This window comes from Melozone crissalis, unplaced genomic scaffold (genome assembly GCF_028551555.1).
Source record: "Melozone crissalis strain CALT ecotype California unplaced genomic scaffold, PUWL_Pcris_2 ptg000029l_1, whole genome shotgun sequence".
NCBI lineage: Eukaryota > Metazoa > Chordata > Aves > Passeriformes > Passerellidae > Melozone > Melozone crissalis.
In genome coordinates, this window is record NW_026535807.1 from 14,280,061 (window position 1) to 14,306,293 (window position 26,233).

A 26,233-nucleotide genomic window follows, 5' to 3' on the forward strand; every position below is an offset into this window, starting at 1 on the left:
ATGCCCCCCTTATGGCAACCTACTCATTCCCCTCCCCAGCTGGCCTGCTGTCCCCAGCCTGCCTGGCACTGAGATGGGACTGACAGCTGTGTGCTTGCTGATGCTGGGAGATCACAGCACGCCGAGCATCCTTCCGGGGGGCAGGTCTGTGTGGCCTCTCCTGCTCCTCCAGCGGTGCGAGGCTGGGGTACCAGAGCTTCCCTGCCTTGCTCCCCATCCTCGGGGATGAGCCTGAGGTGCTGCCAGGGTCACTTGGGGGAAGGGGACTGCAATGACGTCTAAAGCTGTTGTATTGCACTAAAGCGTCGCTGGCATGGACACTTCGAGGTGCGCGGAGCTCTCCGGTCCCCCCGGGAGATGGGGCCGTGTCCCCGCGCATCCCCGCCGCCCGGGGCCGGGGTTTGGCGGGGCCGGGCCGGGGCGGGCCGGGGCGGGCCGGGGGCGGTCGGATGGCGGCCCCATAAAGGCTCGGTGCCACGGCGGGCCGAGGGCGCGGCGGCGGGATGCGGGTGGCCGTGGTGGTGTCGCTGTCGCTGTGCTGGCTCTGGGCGGCGGGGCTCAGCCTGCCCCGGCTGCGCCTGTCCTACCGCGGTGAGCCGGGCCGGGGGCACCTGCTGCGGGACGGGGGTGGCCAGCGAGGGTGACCTCAGGGGACAGGGTTGGGACCTGGGGGAACGGGCGCTGCTCCCAAGTGCCGGTTTTGGTGCGGTTGGTTGGTGGGCAGATTGTGCTGGGGGCTCGGGCTGGCTGGGGTTTCGTGGGTGGCTGCTCTGCACCCTCCGCTCCCCACCGGGACGTAGGGGACCCCCGAGGAGGAGGAGGAGGAGAGGAGCGGGGTGACGGGGACAGGGGACAGGGATGTGCCGGTGCCGCCGGGCTCCGCGCCAGCCCCGCCGCTGCCATGGGGGCTCGGCTCCCACGCGACGTGCGGGGAAACTGAGGCACGGCAGGGTCCTGGCCCCGCACGCTTTGGCTCCTGTGCCGGGCGGGTGCTCAGCATCCTGCCCCCGGCTGTTTGGGGGTCCCGGTGCACCCCCGAGCCCCGTCGCGCTGAGGTGCGGGGGCAGCGCTCGGGTTTAATTAAAGCTCTCCCTGTGATCCTGCTCTGGCTCGCCGCATCCCCCGCTCTGCCAGCCTAATCCATGGGCTGCTCCAGCCAAACCTGACAGAGCCTGGGGCGCCCCAGTCTCCTCCCGGCCTCAAAGCAATGAACCTGCTCTAAAAAATGCAACATAAAACAAATTACATAATGTATATCTTCCCCCTTCCTTCCCAGGAGGGGGACAGACCTGGGCAGCCCAGCACTTCCAGAGCCTCGGGAGCTGCAGGGCCAGGGAAAGTCGCTCCTCTGCTGCCTGGGCTGGGGGTTCCCGGGTTTGGCTGCACCCCTTGCTCTGTCCTGGGGCACAGCAGGTGACTCCAGAGCTGCCTCTCTGTGGAACGGGAAACTGAGGCACGCAGTGCCCCCCATCCCTCATCCTGCGAGCCCGGCGTGGCTCATGGCTCTGCCCCGGGACGCGACCCGGTGTCCTCAGGCTGGCCTTGGCACAGGGTGAGGGGATCTGGGGTCTCAGCAGGGGTGAATCGCGGGGCTCGGTGTCTGGCTCAGTGTCTGATCCTCTCCAGCACAAAGTCCATTTCCCAGGTGCGAGGAGCTGCCCGGGGCGGGGTGGAAGCTCCTCAGCCTCACACGGGAAGCCAGCCACCTTTGGAAGCTGCTCTTTTTTTTTTTTTTTTTTTTTTTTTTTTTTTTTTCCCTTAAGCTGGTTATTCCATTCGTTTTCCAAATTGGAAACAGCAACTGAAATTTCCCATGAAACAAATTCTGCCACCGCCTTCTCCCCGGGGGAAGAAAAAAGAAAAAGAAAATTTCAATTAAAGACATTAGAGTCTCTGAAATGAAAACCGTGGCGAGCTCAGGCTGTTTGTGCAGAGCTCCTCGTCCTGGGCTCTGCGTGGCTGCTGGCTCTGGCTGTGGGGTGACTCTGTGGGGTGACAGGGACAGGCACGGTGCTGTGGGTGCAGGGGTGGCCGTGTACCCAGCTCTCCCTCACACTTCCAGACACTCTTTCCCTTTTGTTTTCACTTCCAGCAGTGGCTCATGTGAGAGGAGAAAGAGCATTTTGCTGTTGAAAGGACCAGCAGTATTGTCCTGTGCTCTTTGCTGTCCCTCCCCAGGGACCCCCACCCTGGGGTGAGGGTGTCCCAGGGATGGATGGGGATGGCAAAGGGCTGGTCCCTGGGGACTGAGCCAGTGTAACCCGAGGTGCAGGAGGAATTCTCCAGGTCTAGGGGAGAAGGGGAAGCCTTGCCTGAAACAATGAAAGGAGCCTGCCGACTTTGCCGGTGTTGTTTTGAGCTGGGAAAATATTATTGCTGGGCAAGAATAGAAGGAGACGACAGCGTTTTCCTGGGCTGGACCCGGCCATGTGGGAGGACCTGGTGCTGTAGGACACAGGGAGGAGGGTGCCAGACTGGGTGGAGGGACCAGCACTGCCTGGAGCCAGCCCTGCTTGCAGGCACAGGGGTGTTTACAGTGAGGATGGAGCGCTGGGGCTGTATCCCCCATGCCCCTGCCATCACCAGCTGGGGCGCTGGAACTGCCCTTGAGCAGGGATGGGGTGTGTGGTGGGGTGAAGGTGTCTGCTGTCCCCTGCTGGGGATGGGCCTTGCCTCCCTTGCAGGGCCTAGAAGAGGCATTTCCCACCAGAATGGGAATTATGTCACTGGCCACCTCCTTGCTGGGAAGTGACAAATGTCCCCCCAGCAAGAGCAGGACTTGGTAGCCCAGTGTCCTGACCTGTGGTGACTGGGTTTGTCCCAGCATCATCTCCCTCTTCTGGGGACATGTGTGCATGTGTGGGAGGTGCTGGGGCTAGGTTTTTCCCTGGGGTCAGCTGCAGTGGCTGGCAGCCTTCCGGGCTGGAGGGTGTTTGGTGACAGAGCTGTGCTCATCAATGGTGCTTTGTCCTCTCCTCTGTCTGGCAGGCACAGTGGCCTGGCCTGGGGTCGGGGTGGGTTCTCAGAGCCCTGTGAAGCTGAGGCATTCCCTCTCGCCCTCTCCCTCTGGCAGCTGTGGCAGCTCTGTGGGCACCACTGTGCCGGCTCGATGACCCTGAAAGTAATTTCCTACTGAAACCAATTGAGCCATTGCCCCTGTGTTGTCATTACTGTGAGGCATTGCACGAGATTCAGGCTTGGACTTGCTCTGGGGGCTTTGACTGTCAGACCCTGTTGTCTGGGATGTGATGTCCATCCCTGGGATACCCCCATGCTGGTGCCTCTCCCCAGGTGCCTGGTCTGTGCCATGGAGGAAACCTTCCTGCTACTGAGTTCTGGTGGCACTGGCAGCAGCGGGCTTTGTGTGGCAGTTTCCCCATGGCACTGGCTGGGTGCCTGCTATTGTGTCCCTGGCTGGCACCCAGCAGGGACGGGACCTGCCTTGCACCCACCCCGTGTCCGGTCTCGCCTCCATCCCAGCCTGGGGCTGGTGGCACTGCCCAGCCCAGCTTGCTGTGGCACGGCCACAGTGGGAGTCTGGGCTGGTTCAGCCAAACCTTGCTGGGGTGGCAGCCTTTCCTGGGACCCTGCTGCTGATTGCTGGCTCTGCAGCTTTGTCCTTGGCTGGCAGGGAGAGCAGCACTCCAGCCAGGCTGAGGCTGGGGTGTCCATGAGACAGATGCTGCAGGCTGGGGTGGCTGTGAGCAGCTCTGCTGACTCCAGCACAACTCCATGACACTCAGCAGCTCAGAGGAACCCTTGGGGCTGGGATGGCTCTTGCTGATGATGCTTTCACCTCTTCCTGGCAGAGCTTTTAGCCTCCAACCGCTCCGTGCTGTTCTTTGGCCACCGTGGCTCCCTGGGCCTGCGCTGCCTCTACCTGGACGAGTACCGCGACCGGCTCTTCCTCGGGGGCAAGGATGTGCTCTACTCCCTGCTCCTGGATGGGGCCACTGCAGGTGCCAAGGAGGTGAGCTGGGTGCTCCTGAGGTGTCTGTCCCCACCCTGGCCCCCTGTGGGCCTGTCAGTGTCCAGCTGAGCCGGGCAAAGTTACTCTGCAGCAAGGCCTGCCCTGGGGATGGCCTCATCTCAAGTGCCTCGAAATTATTCTGTAAACTTGTAGTGCCTGGAGGGAAATTAGCTGGCAATTGGTCATGATCATCAGCCTAGGAGACTGGTGGTGCAGCTCACCAGTGAGCTGGGCACTCAGCATTGTTTTGGACTCCACTCTTCTAAGAAACTGCCACTGGGAGATGGAGTGATGCCCATCCCCATCTGGGCATCCCTTTCACAGGGCAAATATTCAGCTGAAAGCCTGCAGAGACAAGGAGCTAAAGGGATCCATCACTGCAAGAACTTGTGCCAGGGTTCACCTGGCAAAGCCCCCAAATCTCTCGTGGTTCCTTGGTGGGAGAGGTGATGAACCAGAATGATGATGCTGGGTGCTGGCTCCCCTCCTCTTTCACCCTCTCCACTTTGACTTTTTGTTTTTCAAACACAGCTCTGGGCTGTTTCTAGCTGAAGAGAGAGGAGGAGGAAATGAAGTGCCCCTCAGCGAGCTGGGTCACTGCAGTGGGTCAAGGGCTTGTGTACCCAAGCTGCCAAAGGCTGTGGGGGACAGGGACTCCATCACTCCTGCTGTCCCCTGGGCACCCTTTCCCCAGGCCACCCACAAGCCCACCCCCTTCCAGGCCAGCTCCAGCCATTCCCAGCATGACCACCCAAATCCAGCCCAGCTGTGGGCTGTGACTGCCAGGCTGCATCTGCCCAGGAGGAAGGGTCCTGCTTGGGGTTGTGGGGTGGGAGTCCTGGGCTGGGTGGGCTCCAGGGAGCTGTGGTCCCTCTCTCTGTCCCCTTGCCATTGGCAGCCTGGGGATGTGGATTTGCATGGCTGGGTGCCTGCTGCCCCCCTCCCTGCTCCAGCAGACCCTTTGTGTTCCAGATCTATTGGCCACCCCGCCCTGGGCAGACGGAGGAGTGTCTTCAGAAGGGGAAGGACCCAGGGGTGAGTCTCTCCCCATGTGTGCTCTGCTGTGAGCTGGGGGTGCCAGATGGGTCCCCCCATGTTGGGGCTGTGCCATGTCACCTGCCAGGGATGGCCCTGGGGCTCAGGGGCCAGTTAATCCTGGTGCAAGAGGGAAACTGAGGCAGGGAATCTGTGGCCAGTCTTGGCCATGCAATAGGCTTGCTCCAGGCTCTGGAAATCCTGTCTTAGTTGCTCTGCTCACAGAGTGGTGGCCAGCTTGTCCCAGTGTGGCAGCACAAGCAGGCAGGAATAGCTGGGCTCTGGGACTGCAGCTTGGAGGGACCCAAACCCCCATGCTGTGCTCCAGACCCCAGCAACACTGCCTGCCCCATCCTGGCTGTCCCCAATGGTGGGAAATCTGTAACTGGTTTGGTGACCTTGTTCCCTAAACCTTACCCCTCTTTGCATCCCCCTGCCCGATATGAAGCAGGACTGTGGCGGGGAGAAAGTCCCCAAGGCTCCCCTAGCCCAGACAAATTACTCCCAGGAGTCCCTGTTCTGCTCTCTGTGTTTATTTTACCAGCTCTCACCGACAGATCCAAGCCAGGCCAGGCTCAACTTTTTATTTTTCTTGAACATATATTTTTTTCCCCTTGCTATTTTAGAGGCTCTTTGCAAAGGGAAAATAAACAGCAGGAGGCTGGGAGCCCCCGGGGCGGCTGGGCAGCGGTGTTCCCAGCAGAGGAGGGGCCTGCATCCCGCTGTGGAGGGGACAATGGAGAGCAGGCAGGGCTGGTGCTGGCCGGGGAGCTGCCAAGCTGATGGTGGAGAAGGATGGGAGCCCTTTTCCAATGGGAACTGCCAGGAGAAAATGCACAAAGTCAGAGGTGGCAGGTCTCCAGCCTGGGAATGTCACTGCTGCCGTCCCTCAGAGAAGGGGACAATTCCAGACGGCAGCGAGCAGGGCTGTTCTGGAGGCAGCCCAGGATGCCTGTGGGTCTCTGTCTCTGTCTCCACTGTTTCCTCCTTTTGTTTCATCCCTGGCGTAAGCAGGAACGTGACGGGGAAGGATGTCCCTGCATCTGGTCACGTCCTGGGCGCCAGGGGTTCGGGGCAGGGTGTGCAGCTTGCAGGGCAGGTGACATTGCTGCCCTGGCCAGCGTGCACTGTGCCACAGGGTGAGTGCACAGGTGCCTGTGGGCAGGAGATGGCAGCTGGATCCTGTGTGGTTCCCCGGGATGCTCTGGGCAGCAGGAGGAGCAGTAAAAAGCCCTGTAGTTTTGCAATGGGCTGGGGCCCACCCAGATGAAGTCCATGCAAGCCCTGTCAGCGGGCACAAGCTGCCACCCCAGATCCCTGGCGCCAGGCTGGGTGGAGCCTGGGTGGAGCCCCGGGAGCCAGGGCTGGGGCTCACCCACTGTGGCAGGGCCCCAGGCTGAGGTAGGGAGCTGGGGTGGGCACAGCACCAATAGTCAGTGACCCTTCCTGTCCCTGCTGTCCCCCAGACTGACTGTGCCAACTATGTCCGTGTGCTGCATCCCTACAACCGGACACACCTGCTGGCCTGCGGGACAGGCGCCTTCCACCCCATGTGCACCTTCGTCTACGTGGGGCACCGTGGCGAGGTAGGGCAGCATCCCCAGCAGGACAGCCCTGGAATGTGGGTCCCCATTGCCTGCCTCTCTCCTGAGGGCTTTGGGACTGCAGGGGGATGCTGGATGTGCTGTTTGCTCTAACCTGAGTACTGGTAGGGGGGAGTGTCAGGAACCAGCTCCCTGTTGTCCCTTTGTCCTTCTGCTACTCCCTGTCCAGCTTTCCCACCTGTCTGGCCTGGGATCCCCTTTATGGACCTGTCCCCAGGGGCTGGTGTCCTGCCAGGGGCTGAGGTGGGGGTGGCATTTTCTCCTCTCCAGCTCTCTGCTCATAAATCAGGTTGACTGGGGTGGAATGGCAGGGCACCCCTCAAAGCCCTCCCCACAGCCTGGGCCTGTCTGTACCATGGTCACTCTGGCCAGGCAGGCGAGCAAGCAAGGGGGCTGGTGGGTCCCCTTCAGCTGCCATGCACCCTCATGGGATCAGTCTTGCCTCAAAAAGCGTGGATGCTGCTTCCAGATGGTCCTTTGGGTGCCCTGAGGTGCAGGTGGGGCAGGGAGCAGAGGTGGTCCCTGCATGGCCCAGGGCTCACCTGCCTGCTCCCTCCCCAGCACACCTTCAGCCTGGACCCTACCAGCGTGGAGAGCGGCCGGGGCCGGTGCCCGCACGAGCCCAGCCGCGCCTTCGCCAGCACTGTCATCGGTGGGTGTCCTCCTGGGGACATGGGGGCCTCGGGGGTGTCCCAGGGCCGGTCCCCGTGGCAGCAGCTGGGTGTGTTTGCAGGAGGGGAGCTGTACGCCGGCCTCACGGCAGATTTCCTGGGCCGCGATCCCGGCGTGTTCCGCAGCATGGGGACGCGCTCCGCCCTGCGCACGGAGGTGGATCAGCGCCTGCTGCACGGTAACAGCTGCCCTCTGCCCCTCCACTGCCCCCAGCCAGGGACCACCAACCTTGTGGCTGTGCTGCAGCATCCCCCATGCCAGCTAAGAGCAGGGACAGGCACCAGGACAGCAAGGTCTGGGGGTGGTGCTGGCTGGCATCCAGCCCCAGCATGGACTGGGGCTCTGGAGTTGGTGGCTGTGCCCTCGCTCCCTACCTGACATGACTGGCTCTTGCTTGCAGATCCCAAATTTGTGGCAGCCCACTTGATCCCAGACAACGATGACCGGGACAATGACAAAGCCTATTTCTTCTTCACGGAGAAGGTGGTGGAGGCAGACAGCAGGGAGCACGCCATTGTCAGCCGTGTGGGGCGTGTCTGTGTGGTAGGATGCTGGTGGGGACCGTGGGGGACAGGGATGCACCAGTCACAGCAGTCGCCCTGATACTCCCTGTCCCTGCAGAACGATGCTGGTGGCCAGAGGGTGCTGGTCAACAAGTGGAGCACCTTCAACAAGGCCCGGCTGGTGTGCTCAGTCCCCGGCCCTGATGGCATTGACACCTACTTTGATGAGCTGGGTAAGGAGTGAGCTGAGTAAGTGAGATACAGCTCTGTACAAATGGAGCTGTATCTCACTGGGGCTAGTCATTTAGTTGGATTTCAGGAAAAAGCCCATGCTTTCATTTCCAGAGGATGTCTTCTTGCTGAGGACGAAGGATAGGAAGAACCCAGAGATCTATGCCCTTTTCAGCACTGTCAGGTGGGTGCTCCAGCTCCAGCCTCTGGGGACATCCAGCTGCAGCTTCCCATGACCTGCCCTGTCACTGTCACCATCACCAAGGATTGCTGGCTGCTCCCCATCTGTTTTGGGGATGTCAGTGTCCCTGCTGCCAGCAGTGCCAAGCATGGCTCTGCTCAACCCCCTCTCTGTCCCCTTGCAGCCACGTTTTCCGGGGCTCTGCTGTCTGTGTGTACCGCATGGCCAACATCAGGGAGGTGTTCAACGGGCCCTTTGCCCACCGGGAGAGCCCCCATCACCAGTGGGCTGCCTATGAGGGCAGGGTGCCCTACCCACGGCCGGGCGTGGTGAGTGACTCCCTGGAGCTCCAGGTCCCTCCTCTCCTCCAGCTGCTCTTCTGGGCTGGTGATGGAGCCATGCCCATCTCTCACCTGCTGGAGAGGTCAGCTGGTGCTTTGCCAAGCTCTGGCACAGGGGTGGAAGAGATGGATGCCAAACAGGAGGGCAGAGAGGGACCCAAGACATCTCTGAGGGACGATGGAGGGGGAAGGAGTGATGGGTGCTGGGTGTCTGGGCTGAGCTGGTCCCCTCTGTCCCTGCAGTGTCCCAGCAAGACCACCAACGAGCCCCGGCGGCAGTACGGCACCACCAAGGACTTCCCCGACGAGGTGCTGCACTTTGCCCGTGCCCACCCCCTCATGTTCCAGCCCGTGCTGCCCCGGCACCGCCGGCCCCTCCTGGTGAAGACTGACCTGCCCCAGCGGCTGCGCCAGCTCGTGGTGGACAGGGTGGAGGCCGAGGACGGGCAGCACGACATCCTCTTCCTCGGCACAGGTGAGCAGCAGGGGCAGAGTGCAGGAAGGAGCCGCAGAGCTGGGGGTCCCAGTGGGCACCCCCTGGGCTGTGAGATGCAGGGTGCTCACACCTCCATCCTCCTGGGCCCCCAGATGCTGGCTCGGTGCTCAAGGTGGTGGTCATGCAGAAGACAAACTCAGCCGTGACTGAAGAAGTCATCCTGGAGGAGCTGCAGGTTTTTAAGGTGACATTTACTGCCCCACTTGCAAGGGAGGGGGCAGTGGGGTGGGCTTAGGTTGGGGACACATGTAGGGATGGAGGGTCAGGGCTGTCACTGCATTGTTGGTCACTGGAAGGTCTCAGGGTTGTGAGGGCAGAGGCTGGCTGGGGGTATTTTCACCCTCCCCAAAACATTCCTGATGCTCTGCCAAGCCCTGGTGGCTCTGAATGAGCCAGGCTGTCTGTGGTGGGGATTATGCCAGCCTGATGTCCACTCTCCTCCCCTACAGATGCCTGTGCCCATCACCCAGATGGAGATCTCTGTCAAGCGTGTGAGTACAGACAAGGCTCAGCCACGGGGCTGGGGACCAGGCAGGTGTCCAGCTGTGGTCACGAGCCTCCTAAAGCCATGTCATGTGTGCCCTGGGGTGTCCTGGCTGGGCCCCCGGGCACCGAGCCCATGGGGGTTGCCAACCTCACCACCTTGGTGCTGTTCCCCCAGCAAACGCTCTACGTGGGCTCCAGCCTGGGCGTGGCCCAGGTGCGGCTGCACCAGTGTGAGTCCTACGGCACTGCCTGTGCCGAGTGCTGCCTGGCCAGGGATCCTTACTGTGCCTGGGATGGCACTGCCTGCACCCACTACCAGCCCTCGGGCAAGCGCCGCCAGCGCCGCCAGGACGGGCGCCACGCCAACCCTGCCCACCAGTGCCTGGACCAGAACCTCACCGGTGAGACACTGGGGGCCCCAGGGCTGGGGGGCTCCTCACAGTGCCCCAGGATGGCCTGACATGCACAGCCCTAGCACAGAGAGGGTGCAATGTGGGCACCCTCATCTGCCCATCTCAGAGACCAGGGCATGACCCGAGAGAAGGTGGGTGCTGCTGGGGCTGGGGCTGGCTGCTGGGAGAGAAGGGGATGGCACCTGGGCAGGTGGCCAAGGGGGGCTGGCACCCTGGGCAGGTGGAAGCCTGGCTGTGCCCTCCCTGCCAGCCCGTGCCTGTGTTTGCCCTAGTGGACGATTTTGAGAGCGTTGAGGAGAAGGTGCTCTACGGGGCAGAGGACAACAGCACCTTCCTGGAGTGCGTGCCCCGCTCCCCGCAGGCCAGCGTGCAGTGGTTTGTCCAGAGGCCCCCTGATGAGCAGCGGGACGAGGTGAGGCTCCCCTGCCCTGCTCCTGATGTGGGGACACGGGAGGGACGTGGGGGCACACCCGGACCCTCCCAACCCCCGGTGGCCCGCAGGTGAAGACGGACGAGCGGATCGTGCAGACGGAGCAGGGGCTGCTGTTCCGCAGGCTGCACCGGCACGACGCCGGCACCTACTACTGCAAAACGCTGGAGCACGGCTTCACCCAGACCGTGGCCAAGACCGCCCTGAGGGTCATCCCCAGCCAGCAGCTGGCTCACTCCTTCCCCCGGGGCCCGGGGGACGAGCTCCCAGCCCTGCTGTGCCCCGAGCCCCGGCTGGTGCCACAGGCTCCCAAGAGCTGGTTCAAGGACATCATGCACCTGGTGAGCTCCCCGAACCCGCGGAGCGTGGAGGAGTACTGCGCCCGCCTCTGGTGCAGCAGCCGCCCCCAGCACCGCAAGAGCAAGCTGGCCCAGGCCAAGCTGGTCCTGGCTGGCGTGGACGTGGCCAAGAAGGGACGGACAGGCAAAGCCCACAGCGAGAGGAACCGCGTGCCCCGGCGCGCACCGGCCACTTAGGGAGGGCAGGGGACGGATGTGGGGCAGCCGTGGGCAGGGACCAGCTCCCTGTGCTGCTGCTGCTGGGGCCTCTTCACCTGCTGCTGGGTGGCTTGCAGTGCTGCCTGCCTGGTCCCCCTGGATGGGCAGGTCCCTGTCACCCTCAGGGGCTGCAGGGTCACCTCACAAACAGGCAGTGAGGTAGGACACGTTGGCCCCCCTTGCTCTTGCAGGTCATGCAGCAGGTGGGGGCCGTGGTGCCTGGGTGGGCTGGGGCACAGTGGCACAGTGCCACCCAGGCCATGCTGTCACCCAGGTGTTGCCTGGGTCCCTCTGTGAATATTGGGGCCATGTGTGGTGCCATGGGGAGCGGCTGATGGCTCCAGGCTCTTTCCACACCAGCACAGAGCCTGGGGAAGATGATGCCTGCTCATCTGTATGGGGGAAAGCCAGCATCATCCCAAAAAGCCTCTGTGTGCAGGAGGAGCTCTGTCACCTGCTGTGCCTGGAGAGCCAGAGCTGTGCTGTGCCACCCAGGGTGTGTCCTGAAGGACAGGGCTCCTGCCTACCCTCCCTTGGCACTGGGACACGCTCAGCAGTGCCAGCTGTTCCTGGGTGCAGCTCCCCACTACCCCTCTCACAGTTTTAGGGCTGGACAGGGCTGGGGACAAAAGCAAACGGCTGTGGGCAGGTTAGACCTGTTCCTGGGTAAACACTGGGAGAGGCACTAATGCCACCACTGTCACTGTGCCCAGGTGGGAGCAGGGACAGGCAGAGGGCAGCCCCAGCAGAGTTTGGGGGGCTGCAGCACACCGGGGGTGGTTTCTGCTGGTGGGTGGCCCTGCAGGGCTGGTTTGGGTGGGCTCCTGCTGCCTGGCAGACCTAAAGCAGCACCCAGGGCCTCCCCCAAACGCAGGGGTTGGGGGTAGGAGCATGGAGGGCACCTCCAGGCTGCCAGCAAGGTGTTCCTTGCTTTCCTCAGCCGGCATGAGCTCACTCAGTGAGCCCGGGGTGATAAAGATCGGCCCCTTCCTGAGGCAGGGCAGCCCCACACAATGGTGTGAACCGCAGCCCCGCCGGGACCGGCATTGTTCAGAGCTGCAGGAACGGGAAAGAAAAATAATAATAATAATAATAATAATAATTAAAAGGCCCTAAATAGATAGCTCACACAAAGCCAGGTCGTGATATCATCTCTCCTCCCCGTGTGTGTTTGTGCTGCAGCAGCGGCTCCCTGGGAGCACTGCCCCATCCCAGAGACGGACTGGGGGTTCTGCCCTCTTTTCCTCCCTGTCCCACCTGTCCTGCAACCTCCTGGGATGGGAGAGCTGTGGTGGGGCTGGCAGGCTGGGACATTTCTGCAGGGAGGGGAGCGGCGCGAGTGATGCTGATTTATGGAGCCAAGCACGTGGATCTGGATAATTGCAGGCCTGGGGGGCACAGTGAACAGCAGCCAGCAAGCAGAGACAGGGAGGGACGGGGTGAAAAGCCTGGAATGAGACAGCAGTGTGATTCCCCAGGGCCTGGATAGCAGAGCTCTGCACTGCCTGCACTGACCCGTGCACCCCTGTGCCCCACGGAGCAGGGCTGGGCTGCCCACGCTGGGGGAGGCAGCAGGAGGGGTCCTGAGGGCTCTGCTGCCTTTGGGACCTGGCCTGAGGTGAGCTGTGACAGGCTGGAGGTGGCACCAGGGCCAGCAATGCCTCAAACTGAGCAGGAACAGACACCAGGAGCAAACAGTCCCTAAATATTCCCTCCTTTTGAGGGTGCTTTGTCCCTGCTCCCAGTAAATCTCTGGAGTGGCTGAGCCTGGTGCTCCAGGGTGCATTTACCACTGAGGCTGGAGCAGGAGAGATTTTTTCAGGTCAGCATTCTGCAGCCTTGTCTCTGGTGATCACCAGCCACCTGAGGCAACCTGTGACCCTAGGAATGGCCAGGGAGGGGCTGAGCAGCCATGAGCACACCCACATGCACCTGGGGCTGGGAGGAGGCAGCACCCCAGGCAGAACAAGCACCCCGGGCACCCCGGTTTCTGCAGGGGGAGCAGTCCGACCTGGGCCTGGCACTGTCCCGGGGCAGGGTGGGGTGAGGGGATCCTTGGGGCCGGGCAGGCGTGGGAACGGCCCCAGAACAAAGCCGCTCCTATTTTTATCCCGCTTCCCAAGGAAGTGCTGGCAGCCTGCCGGCCTCCCAGGCAGCCACGGTGGGGCTGCTGGCCAGGCCAGGGCTCACACCTTCAGCACACAATCACAGCACCCACTGGGCTGGAACAGACCCCTGAGTCCAACCTGTGACCCAACACTGTTGTGTCACCAGACCATGGCAGAGTGCCACAGCCAGCCTTGCCTTGAACACTCGCAGGGACAGTGACCCCACACCTCCCTGAGCAGCTTGTTCCAAGGTCTGATCACCTGTGCTGTGAATAAATTCTCCCTGATGTCCAACACCTCCCCTGGTGCAGCTGAAGACTGTGTCCCTCTCATCCTTCTTTAGCTGCTCGGGAGGAGAGGCTGGGCAGTGCAGCCCTCATCAACAGGGCAGCCCTGGCTGCTGAGTCTGAGCCCCATCATCATCATCATCAGAGGCTGGGCAGTGCAGCCCTCATCAACAGGGCAGCCCTGGCTGCTGAGTCTGAGCCCCATCATCATCATCATCAGAGGCTGGGCAGTGCAGCCCCTCACCAACAGGGCAACTCAGGCTGCTGAGCCTGAGTGAGCCCCATCATCATCATCATCACCATCCCCAAAAAACCTCACAGACAAACAAAGCAACACCACAGCCCCAGCAGGCAGATGCACCCACATTATTATTCTTGCTATTTCTTTCTGCCCAACATGTAAATTTTCAGAGCCCCTGTTATGAGCACGGGGCACGGGCTCCATCCTGCAGCCCTGCAGGTTGCTGTTCTGGGGGAGGCCTGTCCCCCAGCAGTGCTCTGGGGTGTCACAGGGAGCAGAGGGTCCCTGAGGCACAGGGCAGAACTGAACAAGTATTGAGTAACACAGTGTCTGGGGAACTGCAGTCATAAAGGTGATGAGCAAGTGCCAATAGCTGAACTCCCCAGACAATAAAGGGAAGTAGCAGCACACAGCGAGGAAAGGGAGAGAAGAGAGGCTGGAAATCAGTCACCAGAAACACAGAGAGGTGTGACAAACCCTACTGCTTTAGGGGCAATAAGCTCCAGACATCCATCCTTCCTGCACACCCTGCACCAGGAAGAACGTGTAAAACACATTCACTGTGCTATGAAAAACACATTCACTGTCCTGTAAAACTTTAAACAGTTAATAAAGGACAATAGGAGACAAAGCCCATAAAGTAAAGATTGTTATGGCCGGGTGTGTCTCAGCCAAGAGCACACCTGCTATTTGGAAACACTCTTTAGGTACCATTTCTATAGCATCAGACTGTTACATATCCATAAACAATTATGCATACTAAACGTTTCCCCAAACTATTTTACACATTCCAGGAACTGTTTAGCATGGCTTCTCCTTGGTTCCACCCTTCTAGAGCACGTGTGTTCCTTGGCTGTGGGTTTAATCCATTTTATCACCACCTGCAGGTTTGGGCCCCAGTGCCTTCAGACAGTGAGTGCTGATGGCTGCACACCTGTACAGGTGTCCTCATCCTGTGTCCATGGGATGTTATCCCATCCCAGCAGGGAGTGTAACACAGGCACACACACATCAGCTATTTCACCAAGCTCAATTACCAACAGAAATACAAACTGTATCTTTACAACAAAGTTGCTTTAACACCACACATGTAAATCCATTTTAATATTCACGAAAACCTAACGTTACAGTATGGATGGGTAAGCTCCGGGGCCTCCTCCTGCTCAGAGCAGATTTCCAGGGAACACCGGGCCATTCCCAGGCTCTGCCTCAGAGTAGTTTCCCAGGCCATTCCGGGACAATTCCCAGGCCATTCCCGGGCCATTCCTGGCCAATCCCGGGCTCCTGTTCTGAGCAGTTTTCCAGGCCATGCCGGACCAATCCCGGGTCATTCTCAGGCCATTCCCTGGCTCTCCTTCAGAGCAGTTCCCCAGGCCATTCCCGGGCTCTCCCTCAGAGCAGTTTCTCGGGCCATTCCCGGCCCATTCCCAGGCATTCCCGCCTCATTCCTGGCCCATTCTCAGGCAATCCCGGGCCATTCCCGGGTAATCCCGGGCCATTCCCGGACCATTCCCAGGCAATCCCGGGCCATTCCCGGCCCATTCCCAGGCATTCCCGGCTCATTCCTGGCCCATTCTCAGGCAATCCCGGGCTATTCCCGGGCCATTCTCAGGCAATCCCGGACCATTCCCAGGCAATCCCGGGCCATTACCGGGCCCGCCCGCCCCCGCCCGCCCCCGCCCCTCCGCCCCAACATGGCGGCGTGTCGCGGCCGGGTGACATCACCGCGTGGGATGACGCAGAGCGGGCAGCGCCGGCGGGGCCCGCAGTGGGGGCCGGACATGGCGGCGCGGCCCGGCCCGCGGGAAGATGAATAAGGGCTGGCTGGAGCTGGAGAGCGACCCCGGTGAGCCGGGACACGGCACCGCGCAGCGGGCGCGGCCGGGGACGGGCCGAGGCACAGCTCCGGGCGGCCAAGGGGCTCTGAGGGACACGCGGGCGGCGGGGCCTGGCTGGGGGGGACGTGGCGGACAGGCCAGGGAGGCTGCAGGGGCGGGCTGGGGATGTGGGAGCACGGGTGGGGTGTAGAGATGGGATTTGGGGTGCACGGGGGGAGTTTTGGGGGGCTGGGGATGAGCTGGTAAAGTTTGGGGGGGCTGTGGGGATGGAGTGTGCTGGTGAAGTTCTGGGGGCTGGGGCTGCGGGAGCACCGGTGGGGCTGGGGCGGTGCGGGAGCACAAGTCAGGGCTGTCCCCTTCCCGCTGCCCTGCGGTGGGTGCTGTGGCAGAGTGATGGAGTTGTTTCAGGGTTGGGATTTAGGGCTAAAGCTGGTGTTGTCTGAAATGTTGTTTCAACCCTCTGGGTCGCTGTAGTGTGGAATGGGGCTGTCCTGTGATCTCTGGGATGGGGTGGTGAGGTTTGGGGGCTGTGGGTGAGGAAATGTCATCTCTGGAATTGTCCTTGTCTCTTGCACTCAGCAAAGGATTCTGTCTGGTGTTGGTGTCCCAGTCATCCCCAGTTTTGCTGCCCTTTATTCTCTTTACTGGTACTTAGAAAAGGCTGAAATCATTCCCCTCCTGGCCTTCATCATGGCAGAAAGTCCCAGGACATGGTTTGGATTCCCACAGCTGGGAGGGAAGGTTATTTGCTTGGGGGATAATATCTGGGCAGAGGCAGGGTTTTTTGGCTATGTGGCAGTTTGGATGCAGGGGTGGCAGCTGGGACAGAAGTTAGGAGTGACCCATGTGCTGCTCTCTGCTTCCTGCACATCCCAGTAGCTGAGTCTCTCCCCACTGGCTCTGCTTAGGGCTTAGGGTGGAATCTGTGGGTGCTTTACTGGTCAGGAAGGGTCGCTGGATCCAGGTTTGGGTGGGGAGGAGAGCCCTGGGGACATGCAGGCTGCTGGCATAGTGTTGTGTGAGCTTGTGGACACCAGGATGTGTCCAGCCAAGCCCTATGATGTGGTGTGGGTGTTGGAGTGTTCCAGGAGAGCTGTCAGCAGCAGGGCTGTGCCTCTTGTGGGTGCTGAGGTAAAATGAAATGCTGAAATATGCCAGAGAAAACAGTGGGGCTGGAAGGGACCAGGAAGGTGATGGGGGGTGGTGTAATGGCCTGGCCTCCCACTGGTTTGAAGCATGTTATTTCCGCAGCATATTGCTTCTCACTGATCATTCTGTAAGAAATACAATGTTTTCTGCTCAATTAATGAAGACTTTTTGCTCCCAAGAGTTTCCTCCCTGTTTTAATCATTTCAACTTTGGTGTGGAAGCCCCTTGGGCTCTTCTTAATTGAGTCACATACATCAGGGTCCTTAAATCCATTGCTTACAGGGATGTTTCTCTGGATTTAATCCTTCTTATTGGTATTCCCTGGACTTCCTCCCAGGCTTTCAGCAGCCTTTCTAAGGGAGCTAAGAAAGCAGATTTGTTATTCCTGTCTCGAACTCGCTTCCTCCACAGGCAGAGTGACTGCCTGAGAATAGGGCTGACTGCCTTTGCTCCAGCATCAGAGTGGCAGCTGCTGCTCAGATATCTGATAATCCTTGTTTTCTTGTGGTTGTCTCTGTGCCCCTGGTTATATCCTCCTGAATTTTGTAGCCATTGGAGACAGGCTGTTGGATTTGGTTCCCTCAAAGAGACAGAGAGATGAAGATGAGCTTCTTTCAGCCCTTGGACTTCCCTGCAGCCCTGTTGCTGTGATCTGGATTTCTCCTCAATGATTTTCACTAACATGAACCAAAATTATATTTTTTAAAGTATCTAGTGATATCTTCAGTCATTTATCTCTCTGGTTACAGGTGTGTGTGTGTCATTTAGGTGCTCCCTGCTGTACTGCTCACTTGGCAGGCCAGCTGCAGTGGGCTCTGGCAGGGAAGAGTTGGTTCAGGTTCCCTTGAGGAAGAGGATGGTCAGTGGGGATGGAGGGATGAAGGTTGATGGAGCACTCTGAGGTCAGCATCCCCAGTTCTGGCACTGGGTGTGATTCTGGTGCCTCTGCTGTGGAATCTCTGGCTGTGCCTTGGCCTGGGACCATGTGGGACTCTCAGGGGATGATGACACTGGATTTCCTCTCTGCTCTCTTCAGCCAGAAGTAACCTGTTGGTTTTGTTCCTTTCAGGTCTTTTCACACTCCTGGTTGAAGATTTTGGTAAGTTCTAGGAACCTTTCTGAGGAGTTGGTTTTGTGCCTGACATTACCCTGTCCTTTTTGGTAGCCCTTACACCAGCCTCTCTCCTTTGTCTGCAGGGGTCAAGGGAGTGCAGGTAGAGGAGATTTATGATCTGCAGAGCAAATGCCAAGGGTGAGTCAGAGAGTGTGAGTTGTGCTGAGCAGAGTGGTCTGTGGGCCTGGGAACTCATGGCCATGTGTCCAGAGGGGCTGTGTGAGCTTGTCTGGCACGGAGATCAGAGCTGTGAGTGATGGACCAGGAGGGCTTCCTCAGGTTTGGGGCAGCTGGGGGACATCCTCCAAGGGGTTCAACTCCCTGTCACCATGGAGAGGTGGTGTGGTTGCAGTGTGGGCTTTCTCCCTGTCCTGGTGCTGTGAAAAGGCTTTGAGGCTGTCACTTCTTAAAAGCCATTGCTAAATTCCTCTCAGAAATGAATCCAAGGTAAGTGTAAAAGGAGGGTCATTCAGTGGCCAGAGGGGATTTTCCCATTTCTTTGTCTTCAGCCTCTTAAGACTTGTCAATCCCCAAAGTGTTCAAGCTTGATTGTAGGCTGAGCCTGGAGCATCAGTACAGGAGTGTCCTCAGCAGTGTCGGGCTGGGGGATTGTGGCAGGGAGGGTCACTGCCAGAAGGATGGCACTGGTGCTGTGAATCAGAGGTTTCTGATGCTGTGCAGAGCAGCCCAGTGGTGTGGCTAGTGCAGAGCTCTGCTGTTTTCTCTGTGCAGCCCCGTGTATGGGTTCATCTTCCTGTTCAAGTGGATTGAGGAGCGCCGCTCGCGCCGCAAGGTCTCCACGCTGGTGGACGAGACGTCGGTGATTGACGATGACATCGTCAATAACATGTTCTTTGCTCACCAGGTAGGCTCCAGTCTGGGGGAAGGTGTGTGTGGGGTGTCTCCTCTGGCACCTCAGGGAAGCACTGTGGGACTGACAGGCTGCACTGGTCATGAGGACAGCTCCTCTTCCCTGAGCTCCACATTAGAGGGAATCCAGTGAGAGCTGGGAGGCTGTGGCCTGCACTGTGAGCAGATGCTCATGGGGCATGGTGAGGCTCACTCAGTGATACTGATTTCCCTCCTTCCTATGAGAGCTGAGGTCAGGTCGCTGCTCTCACAAGTGCTGATGGTTCTTGCATCAGTGCTTTCAGTTGGTTACTGTCAACACAGGGGTTGTTGAAAGGCTGCCTTGTTCCTGCTGGTTAAGTTGGTTTTTGTGTTACTCTCTAGCTGATTCCCAATTCCTGTGCCACCCATGCCCTGCTGAGCGTCCTCCTGAACTGCAACAATGTTGACCTGGGCCCCACGTTGAGCCGCATGAAGGATTTCACCAAAGGCTTTAGCCCTGAGGTAGGGGCAGGGTCGGGCAGGGCTGTGCAGGGGTGGCACAGGTGGCTCTGCCTCTTGCTCCCATCTTAGGGTGATGCTCTTCATGAGCTGGCTCCTTCCCTGCCTCTGTGGCTGCACACTGCAGCAGGACTGCCTCTTCTCTCTCATATTCCTGCCTTGCCTTGCTCAGAGCCTTGGTCCCTTTAGGCTGGGCACAGCTCTGAGCCTTCTGTCATTTACTCCCTGTCATCAAAAGTCCTCCTCCCTTCAGACCTATTGTGAACTTTGTTTTTCTCCAGCTGTAATTTATTCAGTAGAAATTGTGTGCTTTTTCCATCTTGGACTTTACCTGTAACTCAGAAGGGTAGAGGATGTGCCTGAGGGTTTCTGTCCTGCTCCTGTGGGTAGATGGAGGGAGGGAGTGGGAAGGTGAAGCATTTTATTTGTTCCCTGTCACTTCTCAGCTGTTCTCTCTTGCTGTTGGCTGCAGAGCAAAGGCTATGCCATCGGCAACGCCCCGGAGCTGGCCAAGGCCCACAACAGCCATGCCAGGTGAGTGAGGGGCCTGCAGCTGCCCCCATCTGGAGGAGGCAGGCTCTCCATGGCCCCTGTCCCTCACAGGCCAGAGCCACGGCACCTGCCGGAGAAGCAGAACGGGATCAGCGCCGTGCGGACCATGGAGGCGTTTCACTTTGTCAGCTACGTGCCCATCAAGGGACGCCTCTTTGAGCTCGATGGGCTGAAGGTCTATCCCATTGACCACGGTAAGAGCCACCTGTCCCTGCCTGCTGACACAGGTGAATAGCACCCTGGGGTGTCCAAATGTATTGTTTTTCATTTCTTAGTGTTATCTGGTGTTGGTGGAGCATCACTCCAATGGCTCCCAGATTTGTCCTGAGTTTTGACAGCTAATTTTGGAGCCTGTGGGTTCTAGGCTGGGAACTGTGCCTAGAAAGTTATTTCTAAACGCACTGCTTTTGTTTTTCCATTTTCCTCCCAGTTGCTCAGGGCCATAAGGTCCTTCAGCTTTGAAATAACTTCATATAGCAAGGAGAATTTATCTCCTTGTGCCAAATAACCACTACGTGTTGAGACAGCTGGTCTAAACAGATCCCACTGGGCTGCCCAGTTACTCCCTTCTCTGACAACTTGACCCCTCAGTTCTGTCATCCAGGCAGTTATTTATCCCTGCCAGGTTTCTGTCTGTCAGTCCCTTGGTAAGGTACCCATGTCCTGTACCTGGTTTACTTCAGCATGGCCTGCTTTGCTAAGTGCAGCTGTGTGTTCTTCTCACAGGGCCGTGGGCAGATGACGAGGAATGGACGGACAAAGCCAGGAGAGTGATCATGGAGCGCATTGGCCTGGCCACTGCAGGGTAATGTCCTGGCCCATGGGCCAAGCACTGGCCCCTTGCCATATTCCCCTGGATTATTTGTCCTGTGGTTTCTGAATGGCAGCTTGTGGAAGTGGAGGTCGCCTATGGAGAGGTGCAGGTGCTCTGCCTCTTGCCTGTACAGCATGCATTCCCTGTGGGATGCAGAATCCCTACAAATGCTGCACAGCCTTAGGAGTGGCCTGGTTAGGTCTGTGTTAGCTCTAATCCATAGGAGAAGGAGTGGTGCTTCTGGTCTTGAGCTGGGCCTCTTGGATGCTTGGGCATGAGGGTGACTGCCACAGGTTGCCTAAAGATGGAATCTCCATCTTTGGAGCTATTCAGTAGCTGTCTGGATGTTGTCCTGTGACCAGCTCTGGGTGGTCCTGCTGGAGCAGAGACTGGAGCAGATGAGTCTCATAGGTCTCTTCCTACCTCAGCTAACCTGTGACTCTGAGAGTGTTTTGTGTGGTAGCTGAAGAAACCTTGTACTGCTTCATTGGCCACTGTGAGGTTGACCTGGTTTTGGGAGAAGCCATGGGTGTGTTAGTGTTCAGTGCCTGGGCAGGAGGTGGGATGGGGCTGTCACCATGATCCTGTGGCTGAGGGCTCTGCCCTTCCTGCAGGGAGCCGTACCACGACATCCGCTTCAACCTGATGGCCGTGGTGCCTGACCGCAGGATGAAGTACGAGTCCAAGCTGCACATCCTGAAGATGAACCGCCAGACCGTGCTGGAGGCCTTGCAGCAGGTAGGGCAGCCCAGCCTGAGGGAGGGCAAGGCCTGGGCACTTGGTGTTGGCTCACCCCCATGAGCTCTGCAGTGCTTGAGTGGGAAGGATGTGGTTTGGGTCATTGCTGGTCCAGCATGCAGCTTCTCTGTCATTTGCTTTACAGCTTATCCGAGTAACTCAGCCTGAGCTGATCCAGACCCAGAAGTCTCAGGAGTCTCAGCCTGGTGAAGAGGCAAAGCCAGCCAGCAGCAAGATTGTGACTCCAGAGAGCACTCATCCAGGTAGGGCCTTGTACCAGCAGTGCTGCCAGCCTGGCCTGCTTGGGTGAGCACAGGATGATGACAACAGCTGGCTGACCTGGAGCTTGGGGCAGTTTTATTGTCAGCTTCACTTTCTTTTCTGTGAGCCCTGCTCTATGTGCACTGTGCTGGGTATGGTGATGCCTGTGTGTCTGGGGGTTTGTTGGAGGGTTTGAAGCTTGAAAGTGGGAGGGCTGGAGTTTGGGGACACCGGTGACAGATGGAGGTGCAGTCTGGGAGAGTGTTAGAGCTCTTCTCTCACCTGGGTAAAGGGTGGTAGAGAACATGGAGTAAAAGATGACAGTGCTGGTGATGAAAGGCTGTGCTGTGCTTGTGTGGCAGATGGCACTGATGAAGCCACCAGCCAGGGCCACCCCACAGCCACGCAGAGCCCACCCAGCAAATCCAAACCGGTGCCAAAGACAGCAGCGAGCAGCATCAATGGGGCCCCTCCAGCAAACCCCAACCCCATTGTGCAGAGACTGCCAGCCTTCCTGGATAACCACAACTATGCCAAGTCCCCCATGCAGGTAGGCTTGAGCACCAGGCTGGCAGCACAGCTGATTCAAACTGAGCTCTTTGCCTGCACTCCCTCCCCTCTCTGGGACCACAGCTGTCAGCTGGCCTAAGCCTGGCCCAGCACTAACCCAGGCTGGAAGGGGAGAGGGTAAATAAAGACTGACCTGACAAAGGAGATTTACCTTAATGTGGGTAAACTGAACAAAAATGGGGAGGGGTCTCTGTTTCCTCTCTAAAGAGCCAAGTCCTGGTGTTGGGCTGGACCAAGGACAAGTCCACTGGGTTCTTCCTCGGTGCCCTGCTGCCAGCAGGCCTTCAGCAGTGGTGTGTTGCAGGAGGAGGAAGACCTTGCAGCAGGAGTGGGTCGCAACCGGGTGCCAGTCCGACAGCACCAGCAGTACTCGGATGATGAGGATGACTATGATGATGATGATGAGGAGGAAGTTCGTAACACTAACTCAGCCATCAGGTGACAGCTTGAGCTGTGGGTGGGGGGCTGGGAGCCGACATTTGCAGACCTGTCAACAAGGACTTCCCTAACCTCCTTCCTTAGATCTTGATCATTCCATTCTTCTCTTCACCTGCCATTTTACTTTTCATTCACTGGGTTTTTTAAAGTCCTTCTGTAGCTCTTTACAGCCAAGTCGCAATTTCAGCTTCCTGAGAATAACTGTGTACTGGCAGCAGGCTTTGGGGCTTTGAGGAACTTTGGTTCCACAGTGCTGATTGCCACTTCAGCTCCTGGTGACAGTGTTGGTGTGCTTGGACTGCTGCTGAGGTCAGGAAATTGGGGTCACAGCAAGGGAGCACTGGGGGCTTTGGAAGAAGAGCGGGGGGTACACAGCACCCTGTGACCCCAGCAGTGTAGGGATCCCTGGGGCTGAGTGGCTCAGTGGTGCTGAGGTGGTGCAAGAGAAGCTGGTGGCACTGGGAGTGATGTTTCAGACCTTGTTTCATCCCAGCAGGCAGCCTAGACTGCTGAGCACAGAGCTGGCAGTGTCCATGGTGGGCATCACTTCTTTCCACCAGCTACTCACCTCCCCTGCTGTGTTTCTGGGCAGGTACAAGAGGAAAGGGCAAGTGAAGCAAGAGCACGTGGCAGGGGCCGCAGATGGCCAGCTCTCCGTGCTGCAGCCCAACACCATCAACGTCCTGGCTGAGAAGCTGAAGGAGTCTCAGAAGGACCTTTCCATCCCCCTGTCCATCAAGACGAGCGGCGGCGGCGCCGCCGTGGCCGTGGTCACGCACTCCCAGCCGTCCCCCACGCCCAGCAACGAGAGCACAGACACGGCCTCCGAGATCGGCAGCGCCTTCAACTCGCCGCTGCGCTCGCCCATCCGCTCGGCCAACCCCACGCGCCCCTCCAGCCCCGTCACCTCGCACATCTCCAAGGTGCTGTTCGGCGAGGAGGACGGGCTGCTGCGCCTCGACTGCCTGCGCTACAACCGCGCCGTCAGGGACCTGGGGCCCATCGTCAGCTCCGGCCTGCTGCACCTCACCGAGGACGGCGTCTTCTGCCCGCTGGCTGCTGCAGGTACCTGCCTGCTGTAGGGGTGGTGTCCTGCCTGAGGTGACAGGACAGTGTCCTTTGACTTCAGCGGGGATGCCAGTCCTTTGTGGTGGCTCCTAACGCTTCCTTCCCCTGTGTGTAGATGGGAAAAACTCCCCCTCTTCCATCAAGCCCGGTGAAGAGGCCCCGGTTGCGATCAAACTGGAGGAGAAGGAGGGCAGTGAGGCCAGTGACAGCAAAGAGAAGGTGGGACTTGGCAGGACCAGTGATCACCCTGGGGGGGAAAAGTATTCTCCCAAGGTGAGTTTTGTGCTGCGACAGCCCTGGGAACGTGGAGCTCACCCGGAGGCGCAGCAGCGCTGGCAGTGGCTGAACTGCATGTGCACGGTGTCCCCTCGCGTGTCGTCGCAGCCGTGCCTCGAGGCACAGGGCAGTGCAGGTTTTGTGCCTTGCGTCATCTTGGGGACCTTTGCCTTGGTAGTGGGCACAGACCCTGTCTCTGCAGCTGAGATGTGCAGCTTGCTGTGCTCTCTTCTGGGCCAGGAGCTCGTGAGACCCTGCACCCCAAGCCCCAGCCTGCTGGTAACTCACAGCCTGTCTGTGCCCTCCAGCTAGGGGCACTACAAGGCTGAGGCAGCACAAGGGCACCAAGGGTTGCCTGGAGGAGAGCTGGGTACAAACTCCTATTCCAAAGGGAAGTCTTCAGATTTTATTTTTGAAGGGAAGCAGCCTGGGGTTGGAGGGTGGGGGGTGGATTCTGGGACACAGGCAGCCCTTTTCCTGTCCCAAAACCCTGGGGCTGGGGCAGAACTCATCTCCCCTGGGGTTAGCCATAGTGAATTCCCTACAATGAACTGATCTCCTAATTTTCCCCATGCGAGTGTTTTTCCTTTGATGAATCATCCCTCTCCTAACAGAGAGAGGAGCACCTGCCAGCTCACCCTGCTGGCTCCTGGGCTGTGGCTGGGTCTGTGCTCATGTTTGGTCTGCTTGATCCTGCAGGAGCTGCTGGCACTGCTCAAGTGTGTGGAAGCAGAGATTGCAAACTACGAGGCCTGCCTGAAGGAGGAGGTAGAGAAGAGGAAGAAATTCAAGGTGTGCTGCTGGCTTGTTTGCGCTGCTGATTTAGCTGCCCAAAGGCTTTTGTCTGGGGTGGTTTTATGTAAAAATGGAGGGAGAGTGGTTCAGCTGAGAATGGTGATGAGGAATATTCAGTCTTGTCCCTGTTACCAAACAGCCCAGCAGGGCAGAGCTGTTACCAGGACAGACCACAGCCCTGGGCCAGCACTGGCAGCCTGCGGGAGGGTGATACAGTGCTGGGATGAACATCAGCACTGATAGGAGGCAGGGGAGAGTCAGCAGAGATACCTCCCCTGCCCACCTTCACCTCTTCCCAGCTGGTCGTTGTGGAACATGCTGGCATCTGAACTGGGATGGAGACAGTCCCAGTTGTGCACTGGCCTAAGATAGGCTAGGAGATGGGGCCCTTCCTGCTTCAGGCTCCCTAGTCTGTGGGCTGGGCCAGGCATGCCAGTTCTTTGTCCCCTGTTAACCTGAACTCTCCCTTCTCCCTTACCCCTGCTTGTGGATTATTTGTGGATTTGTCTCTTTGTAGATCGATGATCAGAGGAGAACCCACAACTATGACGAGTTCATCTGTACCTTCATATCCATGCTGGCCCAGGAAGGTGAGCTGAGTTCATGGGGCAGAGGGTTTGGGGCACTGAGCGTGATGGAGCAGCAGCTGGGAGCTGGGCTGCTCACCTTGCTTGGCTTCCTACTCAGGCCAGACCTGGGGCACAGGCTGACGCTCCACCTGGGGAGCCACAGATTTCTGCTTTCTCCTTCCACTTCATAGTCCCAAGAGCTGCCCAGTGCTGGCTTTTGAGCGAGAGAGGCAGGGCTGCCCTGTGGGATGGGTGATCCCAGCCCTCCAGGCCGTGTGTGTGCTCTCCCTGCAGGCATGCTGGCCAGCCTGGTGGAGCAGAACATCTCGGTGCGCCGGCGGCAGGGAGTCAGCATCGGCCGCCTGCACAAGCAGAGGAAGCCGGACCGCCGGAAACGCTCCCGCCCCTATAAGGCCAAGCGCCAGTAGCCAGCCCTGGCAAACAGCAGCTGGGCTTTGTGGCTTTGGGCACTGGCACTTGCATCTATGTTACCTTTTGCCCAAGGAAAGGGACCACAGTGACAAGCCCTCTGCCCAGGTGGAGCCTGGGGACAAAGGGAAATCGGGTTTTTCTCTGCGCCTGAGCTGTGAAAGGCAAGAACCTGTCTGGAGGAGTCCCTGCAGCCAAAGGGAGTCTGGAGTGCTCGGCTGCCTGACCGCACCATGGCAGCAGCCAGACCTTGTCACCTCTGTCTCAGCGCCCTGGCTGAGGACTGTGACCGGAGGGAAAGAGCCCACCCAGCTGGGGATGGGTCTGGCCTTGTGGGAACACTGGCAATGCCCATGTGAGGCTGTGCTGGCCACAGCTGGCTGTGGCTTGTGTCCTCCAGTGTCTGGGCCTTCAGCTCTGTGCTTCCCTGGGATGTTCATGTTTTCATGATGTTCATGTTTTTTATCCCTCTCCCTCCTTTCCCCAAACTGATTTTTGGTCCTAACCCAGACTCTGGCCATTCTTAGCAAGGTGGCTCCAGGACAGAGCTGCTTCTGCACCCACCCCACTGCACTGCCCAGGGCTGGATGGTGACACCTTCGCCATGTAGCCTGGCTCCCCAGAGGACCATAGCAGCTCTGTTGCTGGATGAGGGTGGGTAGGCTCATCTCTGGAGCTGGGCCTTGTCCCCAGCCCTCTGTAGCAGTGCTGGGAGTG

The 26,233-nt window shown here is 59.0% G+C and overlaps 2 protein-coding genes across 4 annotated transcripts; both read left to right on the plus strand.

Annotated features, from left to right (window-relative positions):
- The first annotated feature begins 503 nt into the window (after positions 1-503).
- Positions 504-12,016, plus strand: SEMA3G (semaphorin 3G). The gene is made up of 16 exons (XM_054280727.1): positions 504-591; positions 3,810-3,970; positions 4,943-5,005; positions 6,472-6,591; positions 7,171-7,261; positions 7,343-7,459; positions 7,682-7,824; positions 7,903-8,017; positions 8,130-8,199; positions 8,381-8,525; positions 8,781-9,012; positions 9,126-9,217; positions 9,483-9,524; positions 9,695-9,920; positions 10,205-10,344; positions 10,434-12,016. Exons 1-16 carry the CDS (start codon positions 504-506, stop codon positions 10,896-10,898), a joined length of 2,310 nt encoding a protein of 769 aa, XP_054136702.1. The 3' UTR covers positions 10,899-12,016.
- Positions 12,017-15,324: 3,308 nt separating this feature from the next.
- Positions 15,325-26,100, plus strand: BAP1 (BRCA1 associated protein 1). 3 transcript variants are annotated; one of them, XM_054281101.1, is made up of 17 exons: positions 15,325-15,401; positions 17,612-17,641; positions 17,740-17,794; positions 18,389-18,521; positions 18,890-19,009; positions 19,479-19,540; positions 19,610-19,752; positions 20,285-20,363; positions 20,987-21,110; positions 21,256-21,373; positions 21,734-21,921; positions 22,246-22,379; positions 22,972-23,444; positions 23,563-23,720; positions 24,423-24,515; positions 25,036-25,108; positions 25,382-26,100. In XM_054281101.1, exons 1-17 carry the CDS (start codon positions 15,365-15,367, stop codon positions 25,513-25,515), a joined length of 2,154 nt encoding a protein of 717 aa, XP_054137076.1. In that variant the 5' UTR covers positions 15,325-15,364; the 3' UTR covers positions 25,516-26,100. The 3 variants fall into 3 exon arrangements, with proteins under 3 accessions (XP_054137076.1, XP_054137077.1, XP_054137078.1); XM_054281102.1 differs by having other exon boundaries at positions 23,563-23,666; XM_054281103.1 differs by lacking the exon at positions 18,890-19,009.
- Positions 26,101-26,233: the final 133 nt, after the last annotated feature.

Bases quoted from the DNA above. Each gene is read 5' to 3' on its own strand.
- BAP1 (XM_054281101.1), top strand. From the start codon at position 15,365: ATGAATAAGGGCTGGCTGGAGCTGGAGAGCGACCCCG. The intron at 18,522-18,889 runs GTAGGCTCCAGT...GTTACTCTCTAG, and splicing joins ACATGTTCTTTGCTCACCAG to CTGATTCCCAATTCCTGTGC. The intron at 21,922-22,245 runs GTAGGCTTGAGC...GGTGTGTTGCAG, and splicing joins ATGCCAAGTCCCCCATGCAG to GAGGAGGAAGACCTTGCAGC.
- SEMA3G (XM_054280727.1), top strand. From the start codon at position 504: ATGCGGGTGGCCGTGGTGGTGTCGCTGTCGCTGTGCTGGCTCTGGGCG. The intron at 592-3,809 runs GTGAGCCGGGCC...TCTTCCTGGCAG, and splicing joins GCTGCGCCTGTCCTACCGCG to AGCTTTTAGCCTCCAACCGC. The intron at 5,006-6,471 runs GTGAGTCTCTCC...GCTGTCCCCCAG, and splicing joins AGAAGGGGAAGGACCCAGGG to ACTGACTGTGCCAACTATGT.